This window comes from Micropterus salmoides, unplaced genomic scaffold, assembly GCF_014851395.1.
Source record: "Micropterus salmoides isolate LMB-PRFRI ecotype aquatic unplaced genomic scaffold, ASM1485139v1 Ms_hic_scaffold_20, whole genome shotgun sequence".
Taxonomy (NCBI): domain Eukaryota; kingdom Metazoa; phylum Chordata; class Actinopteri; order Centrarchiformes; family Centrarchidae; genus Micropterus; species Micropterus salmoides.
Genome location: NW_024041151.1, coordinates 17,880,115 through 17,900,588, shown reverse-complemented (window position 1 = coordinate 17,900,588; position 20,474 = coordinate 17,880,115). Strand labels below are relative to the sequence as shown.

General features: G+C 40.2%; 1 protein-coding gene across 3 annotated transcripts in view; it reads left to right on the top strand.

The window, feature by feature from the left end:
- Positions 1-7,705: 7,705 nt before the first annotated feature.
- The window catches only part of sppl3 (signal peptide peptidase 3), a 41,534-nt gene continuing 28,765 nt past the window's right edge, over positions 7,706-20,474 (top strand). For 2 of the 3 annotated variants that reach the window (XM_038733680.1, XM_038733679.1), the window contains exon 1: positions 10,728-11,198. In XM_038733680.1, coding sequence (XP_038589608.1) covers positions 11,173-11,198 — 26 coding nt within the window. In that variant the 5' untranslated portion in view covers positions 10,728-11,172. Of the gene's footprint in view, positions 7,765-9,981; positions 10,099-10,727; positions 11,199-20,474 lie in introns of those variants that run through there. The other variant, XM_038733681.1, reaches the window with a different exon arrangement.

Here is a 20,474-nt window from a genome sequence, read left to right as displayed (position 1 = left end):
CAGAGAGAAAAAACACGCTTTGGTAGAGTAGCTCCAGCATCCATTGTATCTTTATTTCATGCTACTATGATAAAATATACATTAAGCCATTAAGGAATCTGAGCCCTATCGGCTAGAGTGGAGGTGAGGCTGTGAGTAGATCTGTTTCTTGAGGTATTATATATGCTGCAGACAGGCCAGCAGCAGGATTGGTTGTGATTTCATTGATGACAGAAAAAACATAGAAGATAGGGAGAGAGGGAGGAGGAGGAGGGGACTGGAGAGGATAGGAGGGGAAGGGAGGAGAGGGAAGAAATGACGACAAAGGAATGGGAGGGGGATTGGACGATGGTGTAATGTGCTGTTTCCGTGCCAACTGTTTCTGTGACAGTGGGACCACTTCCTTTGTTGCTATTGGCTATAACCAAGAATTGATAGAGGCTCAGGCAAATGAGGCAGCATGCCACAGGGTGTGAATATGTGTTTCTTCCACTTCTTGTTAATCTCTGGGAACAACCCCCACCCAAAAAAAAAGACAAAAAAAGACTATGTGTTTGCTTGACTGCAGCCACAGAGAACATACTCATGAGCACACAGAAACATGATGATCACAGCGCTGGAGCATGATGTGAATTCTCGCTTTGTCATTATGGATGCCAACAGTGTGTAAAAAGACTCCTCCCCTCCTCCTGATACACACACACACACACACACACACACACACACACACCTGTCCAGCAGGGAAAAATCCCCAGATCAGGTTGCTCAGGGTGTGTAGTGTAATGTAATTGCCTGGACACCAACCCTGGTGTCATGAACTGTGAGATAATGAATCGGCTATAGGCCAGCGCAAGTGCACATCTGGTGGGGGTGAGCAACTTTGCCTCTCAAGGACCTTTCATCTGCCCCTTTTAATCCAGTCTGGCATGCAGGTGGTGTATTGTCCCCATTCTTTCTCCCTGTCACCCTCTCCCTCAGTGTTTACCCCTGTTACCACATTCAAAGTGAATCATTAATAACCATGAATTGTTGCTCCATCTGCACACACACTCTCTTCCTCTTTAGCGGTTGTCTAATACTGCAGAAATGTATCATCTCTCAGTTTCAGAGTGAACTACCTGAACTTCTCAAAAATGATGATGAGTAACAGAAACCACAAACAATGGTGCAATAACAGAACGCAGGTCAGGTGCATAAAACTGCCACCTGACACAAAACAACCAAAAACCCACACTGGGATGTCCCCATCCATATCAATCACTTTTAAACATCTGACAGTCAACAGGACACCATTTTCAAGCCTTTTTCGATACACAAATGATAACAGTGCTTGTTCAGACAAGATGTTACGTACAAGAGCCTTGGCTCCAAACTAGGTTGTTTCCACTTACGCTCAATAGCTGTTGTTGACATTTCACCTTAAAATGTCAAACCTGACTAAGTCACACAGGAGTTAAATCTCCAGGTGTGATAGATACATTAACATCACACGTACAAAAGATTTCAATCTCTGTCCTGAAAGAGAAGATCTAGTAGGCTGTTAGAAATACAAAGCATTAATCAGTCAAGTTCCTGATTATCATAGGAGCCACTGATATGCCATGCCACAACAACCACGTTGTTAAATGGTCCAAAGGGTTTTGAAAGGGTTTCAAAACATGACCTTTTGGTAGTTAGCTCACAGACTTTTATTTTGGTCTCCCATTACTTGATAAATGATGATAGATCGTCTACTGAAGAACACCTGCAATTATAGACCCCCATTTTGACTGTAGAATGACTAGAGTATTTTTCAGCCTAGCTTCAGAATTAAGGTTATTATTCGGATATTTGCTTTAATGACAAAGGTGCTAAGTCTTTGATTCCTTCAGCTAAAAGATATTTCGAAAATAAAATATTTTGTTGTCATTTGTTGACCTTTTTTGAGAAAACATCATCCATGCTTTTATATTTTTACAGTTAGACTTCTAATATAATTGCAATAAGACACATTTTCTTGTTTGCAAAACCGCAGCAGCAAAGCTGAGGGACCAAAGATCATATCACCCCCCATTAAGCAGCTTTACACTGGTTGGCTGTTAGTTTTCAAATTGATTTGAAGATTTCACCATTAAAGCACAGCAGGGTTCGTCTCCCATCGACAATATCAGACTTAACACTTCATGATCTGCATTGCAGCCTGGTCCTCTGGGAGAACATGTAACAGAAGGTGGCAGAGCTCCCATGGTCCAGCCAGAAAGCTAAAGCTGCAAGATTGTCTTTTTATAATGTTCTTTTAAATGTACTTTTTGTTCAACTAATTAGTGTACTGATTTATTTGTTTTGTAAATCACTTCACTGACTTTATTCTCAGTTCTGTTTCTCAAGATGTTCTCTGCCAGTGCCTTGTGACCCTTCTGTCTCCTTCAACATTTTTCCATCCCTTTCACTCTCCATAACCCTCACTATCCCTTTTTGTCTCTCCCAGATTGTCTCTGTGCCTCTCCCAGCTTCCTGTCTCCCTAATCCTTAATCCTGTGGAAATCGGTCAGGCAGAATGAGCCAGCTTTGATCAGGCTCTCATATCAGGCGTGCTAACAGTGTCAGCACACCCGGATCCCACAGAACCCTGGAGCCCAGGGGGAGAGCTTCAAACAGGCGTTTACCCCCTGACTCTGCTTGAGAGGAAAGGGAACGAGAGGCTGCAGAGTTCCTGTCTCAACTGCCAGCCACAGGCTCTGACATCAGTCTTTCTTTTTTGATTTGCATCGTGATTTAACACAATTTATCTGCGGTGGCACCTTTGCTTTTGGCTTTTTCTGCATGAACTAAACTTACAGTGGGAAAAGGGATCAGCAGCCAGCAGGGTAACGCCATTTGCGGCTCAGAGCAGTGTACAAAGATTTGAAAACCACTTCTGCTTTTGTCAGAGGTGTCCTTGACAGCTCGTGTGGAATCTGTGTCATAGGTGTTTTGGTATTGTGATCCAAGGCCAGGGATAATACCTACCTAAGTGGGAGGCATGTCACAAAACACCTGACTATCTTGTGGCACAAATGCATCATGCAGGGAAATTAGCCTTCCTTAAAGGTTAGCTTCGCGCAGAGCATCTAACAGAGTCAGAGAAAAATACACACACTGAATAGTGCCAAAGCAACCTCTGCTTTGTGCCCTCATTTAAATCCAAACATCCTACCCTGAAGATATGTTTGGAATAGACATGCATTCACTGACTTGGAATGAATGCCTTGAAGTGCATAAGTAAATAACACTGCAAATATTGGCATAAACAATGCATTTATCACTGCATTCTTTTAGTAATTCTATGCGAACAGCCTATACATAGATAGTGCCAATATTTTAAGTGGAAAGGTTATCCTATATTTTTAGATTACGGTCATGTTAAAGAGTAATTCACAGAGCCTACTTGCAGAAGCAAGAGAAAGGGTATATAAAGGTTTTTCCTTCTCACCACCACATGACCTGGAGGCTGGGCCTCTCTACAGATCTACAACAATACTGACAGTGTACTCAGTCTCCCCATTTAATCACTTCAGAAGTGTAATCATGTTTGTTAAATCAGCTAGAGAAATGAAGCATTTAGCAGGGCCAGTGCACGTACAGGATGTGCAACATCTGATATGAGCTGAAGATGGAAGAGGACAAACTCTTTTTGTGATAATATCAATGTGTTCATAATCCTGGTTTATAAAATGTTGGAGTGAGGTGTCAGTTTTGCCTTTGGAATGTTAAGAGGTTAAGACCTTTATCATTGTCCATTGTACAACCAAATAATAGTACATAAAACGTTTAAGATGAAACTGGAATATGGCAGGAAGAAGTGGAAATACCTGAATAAACTGTTGAAGAATATAAATCCTGTACAACTCCTTACACTTGAATGACTGGCTCTGGTCTTCCCCTCTTTGAAGCTCATCCACCTTTCTCAAAGTCTGACAAAGGCTGACATCTGTTGACCAAGCCATTGTACTACACTGTTAACATTAGAATCAAATGGTATTAGATTAGAATTCATTCTATTCTTTTATACATGTCAGTGTCTATGATTAGAATGTATTTTTTTTGTTTTAAGCACTAAATGATTTTAAAAAAAGATTTATATAAATTATAAAGTAAATGATTATGACTTTTTAGCACAAATCCTTCAATTCAATCTCATATTAAATTATGTGGATGCACGCGCCTCACAAACTGAATAGAATTTGAACGTGAAAGACTTGGACTTATTGGTATTTTCTTTATGCAACACTGGACACAGTAATTTTTACAAATGTAGAATACGAATTGAAGTTACACTTATTTGTACTTAATGATGGCCACGCCTTCGTGCTAGCTTTAGTGCACACAACAGTAGGCTGACTAATACACTCTTACCTACATTCTTACAACTTTTATTTGCACTTACATGATAAGCAAACTTATCTGTAGCTGTTATGCAATTGACATCAATATGAGATCTGTGCACACGAAATTTAGTTAAAATTAATGTCATCCACTCATAAGAAACCTTACCTATAATCTAAACATCCTGTTCAAATCAAGATTTGATTAACAGTATTTACACAAGCCCTTATTTATCTTTGTGTGCTAATCCCAGCCAAAACTGAGGGAGCCAGAATAGTGAATGTGCAAACCTTCAGTCAGTATTCGTTTGAGACTATCAACAGATGGTTAAACTACCAGCGATTTCAAACTCGTGGAATGCTCCCCGCTGGCATCTTTGATATTTCTCTCTTGTAAAGTTGTGATGTCTAAGAATGTAAATACAGACTAATAACATAGACCAGTCTTCTTCTCAGATGCTCTACACAATAACGTGGTTATCATGTGCACTAAATTACATAATTTAGGGGTTCTTTGATGTGTTACGTTATTAACTTGACCATATATACTTAAGTAGTTATTGTGAATAACCCTCATCAAAACTACGGAACATTTGGCTGTTGGTTTTACTTTTTGACTAAGTGTTGCTGATAGTGGGCTGCAGGTGACCTGCTAGTTGATTCTTGTCTAGATCAGCTCAGAGTGATGGACACCTATAAAACTCAGGTGACACTAGTTTTGTGTCACAAGGCGGGTGAGTGCAGGTTGATGGATGCTGCAGAAAAGCCTTATTTGCCCTTGAGTGAATAAGGCCTTTGTTTAATACTGCATCCTTGTCTTGCGAATATGTTGTTCTGTTGCTGAGAACAGATTGTACATAATCTGTAAGAAAAGCAGCTCTTTGCAGACTTTGGTAATCCCCACACTCTTTGGCCAGAGGGAATCCCATTGACCCCTTTCTAAACCCTAATGCCATCTTTATCTACAGGAAAGACACTGTGTCGTCTGTCTCTTTGCCTACGCCCTAATAGGCAAGTTTTCTATTGTCAAGCATGATTATTCATTCCAAAGAACTTAAAACTTACCTCAGATCAATACAGATGGTAGAAAGGAAAAACATGGCTTTCCTGCACTTTTTCTTTGTGATTAACACTTAATCAGCATGGGAAATTAAAAGCTTTGCAATGTTATGCCTACAGCCCTGTAAATTGATCTCAACAATGCAATGGTCAATTGTGGAAGTGGAAAATGATCACACATGATTTATAGCGGTCTCCAGGGTTCACATGGATGATATCACAGCTAAGCTGTGTCTACACCACATATTTCTGTAGAAATCAGGGCCTCAATATGGGACATTTGTAAACTGTTTAAAGTAGCTCATGATTCATATAACTTTAGATGCTCTCACATCAGCATTTGCATTTCTGAAGGCACATCTACAAATCTGAGCTTTCACAAGTTTCAGTACACATGGTCAAACCTGGGTGCACTGTACTTTCACAAATGTCCTGCCAGGTAAGGTTCTGACCTTATTTCCACATGCCACTCAGCTGTGCTTTTTATTTGTCTGGCCTTTGTAGAATAAACTATTTCATTTTGACTAACACCATCCTTAACACAAGCTCAGTGCAGGCTCATCCAGTACTGTCAAGTTCACATCCCTGTGATCTTAGGTTTCTTTCTTAACATTACATCATTGCTTGTCTTTAACACACCAAAGTAAGTTGCTTTCGAATGTGCAACAGATAGGGGTGTATGTTGCTGGTGTACTCCTTACACACCATTTAAGGAGATGTATCCTTCCTTCACCTGGTCCATTCATCCATGCATGCATCTGAGTATTGGTCTGAGTATTCAGTCATCTAAAGCAAGATGTTTCCATAGCTACTATCTAGATTACCCTGAAATTCTGTATCAATATTCAGTGCCTGAAGTGGAGGACACCCATTGACTTTTGTTAAACCCTATGACCTTTTGTCCAATTCAATTTTCCCCTGACAAACCATAACAATATCTCTCAAAAACAGATGAATTCTTTTAGATTTGCTACAGATAATCGCTGTCCCCAGAAAATGAATCCTAATGTGTTTGGAGATTACCTAATAGTGTCACTACTATCACATTAACATTTCCACTTTTCCACATGAAATCTATTGGGCAGATTAAATACTGGCCACATCCATGATCCCCAGAGGATATACCATTTCTGTTTTGGACACATCTCCTTTGACTCCACCTCAAGGGCAAATATTAATTATTTATTTTACACATAATATAAAAAGCTAGACTTGGCTCATTTGAATTTGTCTACACTTGCATGGTCGCTAGAGGATGAATCTTTATGTTTTTGGTGACTTTTTCTTTCTCATCACTATCTGGCCAAAATCCACTTGAAGACATCAAAGTCTAATAGGCAGATTGCCATTTAATTCACTTAAATTCGTTTCGAACACAACAAGACAAAGAGTTTACAGCCACGCTAACAGCCAGTGTCAGCACTACAACAAAATTTCCAAGGGGGCACAAGGCTTATAGCAGGGGGCACCAAATAACTGGCAAATGATATTGACCTTGACCAAAATGTTTTACTTAAAACATCACAAGGTAACAAATAACTAAGTCAGAGCAAATTGACAACACAGGAAAAAAAATATTCAAATAATGTCACTGTGTTGGTATTTGCAGACTGGATGTTAAATAAAAAACACAATAATTATACCCGTGTGAACATGATAACATGGTGGGACATTTATGCAACAAAACTAAAAACTATAGCTCAATCAAAGCGGTCTAAAAAAATTATTTCATTGAATGAACCTGGACTGTGAATGACCTTTTGTATGTGTAGAAGAGAACTGAATATTAATTAACCTATCTGCAATTTAAATTGTCAGTGAAGTTATGCTGCTGTGCCTTGTGCGTAAATGCACATAGCGTCTCTCTTAATGGGAAGACGCTTTACTCTATTTCACCCACTGGCAGCCCATCTGCTATTAATCAGAAAGTTAATTTTTATGACCTGGCCTGCCTTATCCGCTGATTATCACTCATATAACAGTCATATGCAATCCACACATCAAGCCTCCTCTGTTACTGGTGGTTGTTTGTAGAATAGACTAATTCAGTTAAGTCAGTATCCATTAGGGCTGAACTATTAATTGCATTTGCGATATTATCGCGATGTAATAAAACGAGATTTTCTAATCGCAAAGGCTGCGATTACGCTCTGGTCACATGACACCCAAGAGGAAAGCAGTCTGCACGTTACGCTGTACCTTCTTGTTGTACAATGGCCTTAAGCTAGCCAGAAGCTGACACTACATAAACTTTAGTGTCACTCTTTAGTGTCATGAAAGCAGCACTTGCCACCCGCGGGTAACTTGGTGGTGGTGATGGGTGAAATCGTCGGGCCATCCGAGGTTTTGACGGACAGGAGAAATGCACAATAGAAAGACACACGTAAGGTTAGCGTATCGTGGCGATTGGCGCCTACGTCGCACACACAGCCACCAGTCAGCTCAGGAAATATCTGTGAAACAGTGTTTCAAACCAAATGCACAAGTCCAAACGAGGCCCAGTCTGTCCCGAGTTACTGCCCGGTTACAGCCACCAGCATCACAGGCTGCAGGGGAGGAGGGGGACTCACTTTTGTTTTATTTTCGTTGTCCAACTTTTGAATTGAACCTCAAACTGAGTATTTTTTTGTTTGCTTACTGGGATACAGAAAGATGGACTCCTAGGAGATCTGAGCTGAGATAAGGATGCATTAATTGGTGGATGAAATGTGGGTTTTGTATTGAGCGTTTACTATATAACACTGTGGTAAGTTAGATTTTCTTGTGGTCTGTAGGTAGGCCGACATGATGATATTATATCATATTATTTAATGCCATGACTTAACTCGAATTAGCTTTCTCATATTATTATAATTTGATATATCTTCTCCACCATTGCTCATAATAATAATAATTATACCTAATTCATCATAACACAGGCCTGACCCACAAGAAAGAACAGTGTAATTCTATCTATCTAATATTGTGTTGGTTATACTATACACTGATTTACTGCTTGTCCATTCTGAATAATACAGAAGGTAAAGAGCTTAAAAATGAATCACATATTAAATCGCTATATTGGTTTAAAAAATCATGAGATTATTTTCCAAAATTGTTTAGCCCTAGTATCCATAGTCAGAACATTTCAGAATCTATAGGAAGGAAGAAGAACAGCATAGGGCATAGTAAAGAAGAAATGGACAGAGAAAGAGTGAGATTGCCTGAAGGTAGGCTGTTAGCCTAAATTTTATTACAGTCATCAGAAAACATTGAGATGCTTGGGGGCACAGTCAATGAAGTGGGAGGGGGAGCACTGGCCCCTGCTGCCTCCTCTGCTAACGGCTCTGAGGTGAAAATGCTCATTGCAAATTAAAATTTTGACCAGAAGATGACACTGAAAGAAACACCACCAAAGTCGGTAGACTTCCTCTGGAGACCATGAATGTCTGTACAAAATTTCATGGTAATCCATCAAACTGTTGTTGAGAAATATCAGTTTGGACCAAAGTTTAAATCCTCTAGTGTGGCTATAAAAAGTGTTTGCTGTTGGTTCCATCCATCTTCATCCGCTTATCCGGGATCAGGTTGCGGGGGGAGCAGCATCAGGACCACATCATCCGCAAAAAGCAGTGACGAGATCCCAAGCCCACCGAACCGCAGCCCCTCCTCGTCACGACTACGCCTCGATATCCTGTACATGAATATCACAAACAGGATTGGTGACAAAGCGCAGCCCTGGCGAAGGCCAACCCTCACCTGGAAAGAGTCCGACTTACTGCCGAGTACTCTGACACAGCTCTCGCTTTGGATGTACAGGGATTGGATAGCCCCGAGAAGGGCCCCCCTCACCCCATACTCCCACAGCACCTCCCACAGTATCTCCCGGGGGACCCGGTCATACGCCTTCTCCAGATCTACAAAGCACATGTAGACTGGATGGGCATACTCCCAAGCCCACTCCAGGATCCTTGTGAGAGTAAAGAGCTGGTCAGTTGTTCAAACCGTATTGTTCCTCTTCGATCTGAGGTACGACAATGGTCTGAACCCTCCGTTCCAGCACCTTGGAGTAGACTTTACCGGGGAGGCTGAGAAGTGTGATACCCCTGTAATTGGCACACACTCTCTGGTCCCCCTTTCTGAACAGGGGAACCACCACCCCAGTCTGCCACTCCTTGGGCACTGTACCCGACTTCCACGCAATGTTAAAGAGACGTGTCATCCAAGACAGCCACTCTCCGGGAACCATCACCAACCAACACTTTTATATTGAGGCTTGTACATGTCAACAATAGGACAAGCCCATTCCCTGAAGCTTTTTAAGGATGTGTAGATGCAATAATATTAAAGGCAGCACAACTGAAGTGCTGTGAGTGACTATTGCCCTTCCAGAGCTTTAAAAGTACTAAAAGGGAAACTGGGAAAACTGGATTATCTTGTGAACAATCTGCAAATTCTCCTATTGCAGGTTTCCCAACATTTCTCGGGATCTGTGTCCATTTAAAATGTGTCTTATTGCTGATCTTGCAGTTTCTGAGATCATGGCAAACTATGTTTTCTAGGCTAATGAAGGCTCTACTCTGACTAACGGCAGCACTGCAATTCTTGTTTACCTTTATAGATGCGATCGGCAAAATCCTGAAAGAGTTCATTGTCACCAAACAGAGGGCAACAGAGCCAGCATTGGATCCAGCAATTTTGAAATTACACTGATCAACATACTGGGGCATCACAACATGTAAGGCCTAAAATATTTTCAATAGATTTTACTTGACTGGCTTATTGTAACACACCATTGTGTTTTATATTTAGTTGTTGTGTAGCCCAATGTACCTCTCTTTTGCCCAGAGGGCTTAAAACCCAGGAGCATCAACTGATATACTGAAAATAACCTGTTAAGAGATTTGAATAAACACGTCCTATAATTTCTGTGACAGAGGCCAGTTCATCACTAAACAAGTCTTTCTTTGCAAAATAATATAAATGTATTTTGTCCCACTTCTTCTTTTTAGAAACCTCAGTATTCCCTTGTAATTTGTTCACAACATTTTGTTTTTGTTACCCATTTCTAATCTTAATCATGAATTCAATGTGTATAATTTTGAGAGGTTGTCTGTTTTAGTATTTTGTCAGTAAAATCATGTTTGAGGATTCGATCAAATGATTCGAAAATGAATGAAACGTCTTAATGTACAACCGTAAATTACATTTTTACCATCGGCGTAATGCTCAGGGCTTTAGTTGTAGGTGTATATGATAGGATGCAATGCTGCCAACTGAAGGGAAACCATTGCACGCATTCTCAGTGCACAGAAGCGTTTCTGTGCACGTCCTAGTAAAGCTCTACAGCAGGGCGATTTTGCGCGTTCCCGTGACTCTCGCCATAGAAAACAAAGCTGAACGTCTTCCATAACAGCTAGGGGTGCAGACTTGAGGAATATCCGAATTTAGCCTGGATACATTATGCTGAATATGGATTTACAGGGGGTGTAGCATCGTTGGAGACCAAGCCTTCTCGGCTGGGGTGACGGCAGGACATTAGCGAAACCGACGAAAATAACATCAGTATTTTTTTTTCTCGGGTTGCTTTGTCTTGTCCACCTAACGATAGCAAACCATCATTCCCATTTCAATTGCAACACATTCAGCTAGTGATTACTAGCTGCTGCCGGGACGTATCACCATGTTGTCACCTAAAAGTAACTGCTAGGACGTCGGATTGTGAAGGATAAGCAGAAACCCTATCTTACGGGTGTCACCGGGACCTGAACCTGTGTTAACCACAGCCGCGGAACCCACTGTTTTCGGCGATATGGCGGAGCAGGGCTACACATCTTGGTGAGTGCGCACAGGCATCGCGCTACCGATTTGTAGTAGCTACTGAATGTTAGCTGCTGCTACTGACGAGCCTGATCGTTATAGATCACCTAACCGTTGAGTTATATTTTTGACAATTCGTGGTAATACTTGACTATTCACACACACGCATTTAGATGTATTTGTCACCGTCTAGAGAGCAAAATGCCACTCATCCAAATATTTTTCTCTTTAGCTCTGATAAATGTAGCTTGCTGGTTGGCTAGCAGCGGCTAATCATCTCCACCAGCTGATGCTGTGCTAACGCAGCTTCGCTCAGTGGAGCTATTGTGAGCGAGAGCTACAGAGCTAGCTGCCCAGCTAACGGCTTGTTAAACTCATTGGGTTAGCCACTTAGTGAATGACTCTTTCGCTCCTATTATTCTGAAAATTGCAATTTGGCACGGTGTGCTACCATTGAATGACAGTGTCACATTAGTGCCAACAAATTAGTGTTAGCTGCTTAACGTAGCTAGCATTCATCGTCGACACCACTGCACTCAATAACAAAGGTTCTGCTGTAGCGCTAACGTTAAGCTAGCTAACTGGCATCGCAGTCAGGTCCCAAACTCCCAGTTTCAGGGTGAGCTTGGCATTGTGACACACCGACAGGTTGTCAATCACATTTTCAGAATTGTGAGGTTTACACTCTTGAAGCCAGGTTAACGTTATAGTTTAATTTTGGTGCTTGGTGAAGAATGGATTTTACGAAGCCAGACATAGATGATGTGATAATTGAAATGCGTTGTCCCCATGAATGAAAATTACCTGACTTTTGTTGAGGCCTAACAGTTAACGTTAGCTAATTAATGTAGACTAAATTATGCTTGTTTGAACCCAGCAACACGGGATGAGTGTTTTGTAATGATAATTTTAAGAACAGCATCCTCTTGTGTGTAAATAGTCCAAACCAGTGACCCTTAAAGAGCAGACTAGGTTAATTGAAATGTAGAGGTCCCCAGAAATGCTGTGTTTTGATCCTATGGATATGTGTAACTATTATTGTGTGTCTATATTTATTTTAAGGGGGTTCTTTTTCTGGAAATGCCTGTCTTTATAGTCTTAACATCAATTGTCTGACTTATAAGTTTAAGATTAGTTTATAGAGGCCTTTCCTGCTGTGAAGCTATTTGTAAGGGCATGTTGTTTTTAAAAACGTTAAATAGAATGGCTTTGTGCCATTGTTGTTATATGCATGGTTAGTCCTAAACATTCTGTCAGAAAGCTGCAGAGTTTGGGGAATTACTTAGAGAAGGAGAAAGATGCCCAATCACCGCATAATTTGTAGGATCAGGTCAAAAGTTTCTTATCAACAGAGACAATTCACATTTATTAAGGGTTTTTTTCTTCAGCTCATTCATCTGGCATTTTGATGCAGTTTTTTCTCTATTCTAAATTTGACCTGCATTCTATAAGGTTGGGGGGAACTGTTATGACATTAATTCTTACTATCAATATTCAGCATGTAGGAAACAGCGTTAGTCATCAATCAGGGACAGCCATTGTTTTTTTGGGGGGGGCTGTACTTTTTGAGAGGCTTTGTGTATAGTGTGATGTTGTTACTAGAAAACAGTTACCAGCTGACCCCCCTCATAAACACTGACATAAATATAATGTTTTAAATGCCATGTGCAGACTGAAACTAGTGAATTAGTTTGAGTTTAAAGCTAAAGGTCTCTGGCTAAAACCTCAAACTCGGTTGATTTAATATTAAATGTTTTAGGTTTTTCATTGCGAAAGTTTGCATGACATGTTTCTTTACAGTGATGGACTGGACATTTTCTAATGATAAGAGGACAAAGACACAACACTTAAGAGATACAGTCTTTAGCCCTATTCACACGGGACTAATATTACCTGGGGACCGTTAGTAATTTGTAGTAATTGTGGACGTCGTCTGTGATCTTAATCCCGTGCAAATTTGCCATGTCAGTAATTTGTGAAGTAAACATTACACCGCAATTACCTACCATATCTTTCAAATTTTATAAATATATGATGATAAATAAGTTCACTTTATGTCGTCTGATCCAGTGTTGGTATTGTTTTTAAGACTGTCATGGTACTTTCTTCACAGGTAGTCCAACCTTTCTCTGCACTTGGTCCAATCTCCCAAGTCCTGTACAAACAATTACTGGAGCAAGAGGTCTTGTGGAATATTTTCCCAAACACAGTGCTTTTGAACTATCACCATTTCGGGTAATTTATAAATCCCATGAGGTCCCCTGGTATTAATAGTCCTGTGCGAATAGCTCTTAAGGCGCCATTTAAACCTGTATTAACATGTGATCTATATCTGGATAATGACATCCAATCCACAGGCCTTTATTTTATTTGTCGTTATCTTTCGTTGAGTTTACATACAAAGTCAATGCAAAGACGCGTAGAGCCGCGATTTCCTGTCAGGTGGCGCGAAGCGTCACGAAGGGGGTCGGGCCGGCAACGAGAAGGAATTCGCGTGAGTTGAATATTTTCAACTCCAGCGAAGAAGTCACATGACGCTGAGTCGCGATAGCCTATCAGTGTTGAGATTGTCCGGTTGTCACCGAGGCTTCAGAGCGTTGTGTGGAGAGCGCCAGGCAGAGCGGCAAACTTAGGGGAGAAGAGCTAGGGGAGCAACGCTGCAACCATTGCACAAATAAACACCCATAGTCAGTCGGATTCGGCTCTGACAACTACGGCGGTTACTCGCGGGAGGAGCTCGGAGTTAACTGCTGTTATTAAATTAGCTTTTTACTTTAGTTTTGGGGATTTTAACGTTGATTTATCTTCACTGGAGCTTCTCAGCAGCTAGCTTCCATGCACATCCGGTTCCAGTGTTGTTGTTAGGATCGTTAGCTCTGGCGGACTACAACTTCATATTTGTATTAAAAACTGGACATTACTTGGAGAAAAGAAAGCGAGGAGGTTGAACTACCTAGTGAGTTCAGAAAACTTTTGTCTGTAACTTTATTCCAGCTATCATTGTACTTTACTGTGACCAAGTTAGCATAGCATAGCCCTGATCGATCCGAACTGCATTCAGAAAACAAACATTTTAGAAGTTGTTGTCCTGCTATCTTGCTGACAGACCTGACGACAAAGCATCAATTCATATGTTTAACAAATCTGCATCATGTTGTAGTTATTTCGGCATCAGTTTAATCCGTTTATTGCTATTTAATCACAGCGAAATGTTTACTATGGGTTCATACAGTTGTAGTAATGGCCAGTTGTGTTTATTCCCCTTATTGCGTTAAAATCGCCTTCTCGCGTTATGTGTGAACACTTGCAGGGAATGTACTCACGCGAGGAAAGCCTTGCGAGGCGAAAATTCGCATTTGGTCTGAAAGCACCATAAGATCATTATTTTCATATAACTCCTGTTAAGACAACAAGTGTATTTCTTAACCTGACATGTTAAGAAATACAGTTGTTGTCTTTTCCTATAAAAATCACCCCACCTCCATTAGAGAAATAAATCCCATCTACATGGGGCTTGAGTGTGGAGTTGCTTGTCTTAACGTGCAAGGTGCAAGCTAAGCAGAAAATCTTAAGGACATTGACCATCTATTGAGCCAGAAATGGTCTGAATGTCACTGAAGATCTTATGAGATAAAGGTGGCTAAATAGTTGAAGCGAAATCAAAGCTTGTTTGTTCTCATGGGCAAAATTTCTGCTTTGCAGTCAAACTGATAAGGCTTTTGCTCTTACCACTGCAGTGTGTGAAGACACCAATCTGTTCAAGATATTGGACAGCTTTTTACATGTTGACATACAGTCAGTTTTACAACAATGTCACATGACTTTGCTTTTTTACATATTTCCTTTTAATTTTAATGTGTTTCAGCTCAAGTTGCGAGCGTGTATGCGCATTTAAGACTGGTAGCTGTAAAACAAAGTGGAAGCTGAACATTTTCAGCTTCTATATTGTTATTATATCCATCTGTATTTTCCTTAACATTACATAGTAGGTGGTGTCTTTACTATATATACCAACACCAGTAAGGTAAAAAAAACTTAAAGTTACACTAGATGCTAGAGCAAACATAACAGAACTTCTGTTATGTTAACAGAATGTTACTTACTGCCAGTTTTGTCTGTTTTTGTTACTCTGCCTTAGTCTCTGTTACTGATCAGCAGGAGAGGAGCATCCAGACTAACCCCAGATTATGTCACATCTTGAGCCATTTAATGTAACCCCATGCCCCCATTACCTTGGAAGCAGAAATAAAAACACCCACAGAGTTGTGAAATACCTCACGTAATAATGAGCAGTTCTGTATTTAAAAAAACATTCACGCATTTCTATACTAAAACCATTACATTAATCAGCCTCAGGAATAACTTATACAATTTGTTGTATTAGTAGTAATTGGCTGTGTGTACAGACATTCGGTTTGGATGCTGTGCCCGACATCCAAACCGAACATTTCTGTTCTGCACAATTAGCTTTAAAGCCACTATGTTGTAGCAGGATACCGGATAAGTTGCTAATAAGTAAACCACAGCAAGCCCTGTAAAACTGGCTAAGTTACAGCATTGAAGGTGTCTTGTTTGATAGCAGGTTAGTTGTAGTTTGAATCAAGATGTAATAGGCTTCACAGCAGCAGGTAGCTTTGCAGCTTGCTTGATTCCTAACCATCGGTACATGACTTTATGTTGCCAACACACTGGGGACTTGTTTTTTTCCCTACTTTCTCTTCCTCATTTTCAGTTTTGCAGTTTGACAAATGCATGCTGTGGCAGTCATTTGAGGTGAAACTGTGAAAGTGTGCGCTTCCTGAAGGGCACACAGTGATATACAGTCACATAGACATATTAGGTAAGAGCAGCCCTATGCACTTTCTCATATAGTAAATAATAAATGCGGTGTGCCACTCTTTTTTGCATTTGTATCCGGGAAACATCAGTCTCTGTGCTCGGTGGTATCTTGTGAAAGCTGCTAATTAGGAATCAACAAAGAAATTGTCTTTTATCATAAACCATTATATTTTTCAACTATTTGCTATCCGAGGGACATCCAGAATAGGCATTGTAAAATATTGGCCTTCATTCTGGTGTGTGTGTGTATAAAAACATTTTCATTGATAACTTTTGCTGTAGCCATTGTTTTTTGCCTTGTCACGTGCCTTTGCTTTGGTTTAGCATCTCGGTTGAACACTTTGCTGAACAGCTAACAGATACAGCCACATCAACAATGGAATGTAAATATGATGTGATGTGGGCAAGAAATTCGCATCCAAATACACCTGTGTTTTATGAGTGCCGTGGTAATAGAGTAATGCTTGAAGTCATGTGTGCTGTAAATTTGTCGGATTTGTCCAAACTAAATCTTGCACTGGGTATGCAAACGTCACACGAATTTGTGCAGTCACATTGATGTAGATAGAATATAATTGGCTTTTAATAAGGAGTTGTCACTTGCAAGCTCTTAAACACAAGCCGAGTAGCAGACAATACTTTGGCATCACTTTGCTTCATGACCAAGCTCTCACACTTAGGTTTGATAAGCTTAGTAAGTAGATCAAAGGGGAAAAGATCATATAGGTAGACCACTTTCCCTACACTCTCTGCCGTTTTGAACACTGCAGAAACCACATATATCAAAACAATATGTGCTGGGCTTCCTGGCTAACGATAGTTTTAAAAGATTAATTTGCCCTGTAACATGTTAAAAATAATGACTAATACCCACAAGAAGCTGTAACCATCGATGTTGTGGTATTTTTACTTGATAAATGACATACACTGTTAATTGTTGTCAACCAGGTGATATCTTGATTGCTTTAGCGCCAGTGTTTAACAGTTAAATCTTTAGATTGTGTGGAGGATTAGGAGGATTGATTTGCGGTCTGTCGATGTTCAGTAACAAAAAACGATCCGTATTTTTTCAGTGTTGCAAGCAGAAAGCGAGCACATTATCATATTCATGCAGCATCAACGCAACGTCTTATTGAGGCTACCGGCTAAACTCATCACTGCAGCTTGTTTTTGCTGCCTTGCAAAATGTTTTAGAAGGTTATCGTGCTTCTTACAAGCGTGGCTGAGGTCATCGTATTGTACGTTGTGATTTCAACAGCAATCTTCTGTACACGTAAAACCACCTTAGCTTAGGGATATAAACAGAGTTTATTAGCCAGCGTGTCGATATACTGGCAATCAACAACAGCAGATTTACTTTCTCTGCAATCCCGTAACAAATCAGCCCTGTAGAAGAGATTGGAAAAGAATAATTGAGGATATTGTCCAGAAAATAATATCAAACTGATTTTATACATAAATACATTTTTTTTATAAATCAATCAATCAATCAATTAACATTTATTTATATAGCACTTTACAGCAACCAACAGGTGTCTAAAGTGCTTAATATCAACGAAGAATAAACACAACAGCATTCAATAAAAGACAAGAAAAAACATGAAGCCAGACAAGGTTACCTAAAACATCAGAAGAAGAGGGAAGTTGTTGCACCACTACTGCGTATTAAAAGCCATTCTAAATAAATAAGTTTTAACTTATAGTGCGAATGTCAGGGGGAGCTTGTTCCAGAGTTTTGGGGCAGCAACAACGAAGGCCCGATTGCCCCACTGTTTGTACCTCGACCTTGGGACTTCTAAAGCCAGTTGATTCGAAGACCGCAATAGCCGATTTTGCCTACCCAAAGTTAAAAGCTTGAACAAATACTCCGGGGCTAGGCCATTTAAGGCTTTGAAAACTAACAATAAATCTATCGCTAAATAAAGCCAGTGTAGTGTAAATACAACGGAAATGATGTGTGCACTTCTAGATGTATTTGTTAAAAAGCGAGCAGCAGCATTTTGCACAAGTTGAAGATGCGAGATGGATGTTTGACTTACATAAAGAGCGTTGCAATAATCTAGGCTTGAACTAATAAAGGCATGGATAGCCTTGTCTAGATCGTGCCTATTATGCAAAGGCTTAACTTTAGCCAGGAGACGAAGTTGGATGAAGCTCGTTCTGACAACATTGCTAATCTGCTTGTCAGATTTCATGCTGCAATCGAATGTCATACCTAAATTTTTGACAGTTTGCTTGGTGCATGAAGTCAAAGCTCCCAGACTTAAAGCTGGATTGTTTGACATGCATTTAGTACTGAAGATAATACTCTAAAAAGTTGAAGTGAAGATAAAGTTTTATCTTCATTCAGATTAAGAAAGTTCCGAGACAGAGACAACTTAATATCATTAATACCCATTAAGCAGGCAGTTTAGTGCAACACTGTCATTAGGTTTCATAGGCAGATAAATTTGCAGGTCATCTGCATAAAACTGAAATGACAGGTTGAGCTTGTCTATTATAGCCCCTAACGGCAACATGTATAAAGAGAACAGGATGGGGCCAAGAATTGAACCCTGGGGCAACCCGCAATAGAGAGGAGCAGATGATAAGTCACCCAATGTGACAGAGAAACTCCTGTCAATTACGAACTAAACCATTTAAGTGCGGAGCCTTGAATACCTACAAAATGCTCAATGCGTTCAAGAAGGACTGCACACTGTATCAAAAGCTGCTGACAGGTCCAAAAGCACTAATACAGTAGGATCCCCAACATCTACAGACAAGGCATACATATCATTGTGAACTCATAGAAGTGCAGACTCAGTGCTGTGACGTGATCTAAAACCAGATTGAAATTTTTCAAACACTTCTACAACAACTTCTTTTGTAGAAAGACTTGTAAGTGTTTAAAAACAACTTTTTCCAACACCTTCGAAAGAAAGGGCAGATGGGAGACTGGTCTAAAATTGGACAACACATTGGGGTCAAGATTAGGCTTTTTAAGTAGGAGCCTAACCCACAGTATGTTTAAAAGCATCTGGGACAGAGACAGAACTGAGACAAGAGTTTTAAAAAAAAAGTAGACTCGACCCAATGATGCTAAAGACCTCTTTCACCATCCTAAACAATATAAATATGTTGTCATGCAGACATTTTTACTGATGATGGCTGCAGGACCAAATTGGCAACATCCACTAAGTAATAGTCCAAAGGTATCTTTTTTATTTGTTATTTTTTCCTATTGGCCTTTTTGTTAATGAATTTAGGAAATTAACATTCTTCCCCCAGGAAACATGAGATATAAGATCTGAAAAATCCTATTATTAAGAATATCCAGCATACAATCTTATTTAAGCTCTGCTTTTTTTAGACACTGGCTAATCCACGCAACTCACAAAGTAGGAAATGTGGACTGCGCATTTAAAATTAAAAAGCCTTTTTACCTAATTAGCAGTATTTAGAGTCTTTGTTGTCTTTTTATAATGAGAATCTGAGGTACACTACCCTTTTTAATATTTTGTATTGAAATATAAGTAGTTTAAGTCCAGTGAAAAACCTTAAATGGTACAAAAGTACTCACTTTTAGGACTCTGTTGTATACAGTATGTTGAACGCTGTATTATCCAGTAAGAGCACACACTGGCCCGTTTGAATCCGAGGGATTACTGAAGCACCTGTTGCTTGTGTCTTGAACAGAAGCACCACTTAAGATTTGCCTTCTGATATTTAATTTGGAGAGAGGGTAGTCTAGATCATCTTAAATTGTGAGGCTGAGAGTGTCACTCATTGTGGTCATGTGCCCTCTGAAAATTAACAGGATTAGATCTGGACCTCCGTCTTGATAGGCGTGGCCAGCAGCTAGTTTAGATCTGTCTTTCCCCTCAAATCTTTTAAAGACATCGTGCTGCAGGGTGTCCTTGTGACTCAAAGCTGAAGCGTGGACCATGTAATTGTAATATTACAGACAAACAGAACCCAGCATCTCACATGCGCTCTACATCAATCTTTTCTGTACACTTCTATGTTGATCACTTATCAACGCTCATTAAAAAAAGTCAAAAATGTCACTGAGCAGACCTGAGCAGCAATGCAGGGCCGGTGTACTTATTTTCATGGCGGCAAAAAGGTCACCTTTGATCAAAAATTACATCTTGTTCCTGAAGGACAGAACCCCTAACATCCATAATTGGATGAGAATGGGGAGGCAAATAATTGTTGTTTCCCAATTGGCGTTCCAGATGCAACTCCACCCAGTGGCTACTTTAAACTGGTGTAAATGATAGTAAGGGGAACACGTATGCTAGGGGCTCACACTTTTTCACTTGAGTAATCTATCTCCATGTGTATATTCTGGTGACATAGTGTAGTGAGATATCATTTTTGGACACTCAATCTGTAATATCCGCGCCTCTAAGGGGCCAGCATTTGCAGAAGTCTTCACTGTGGCCTGGTGACCCAGCCCGTAGTGGCCAA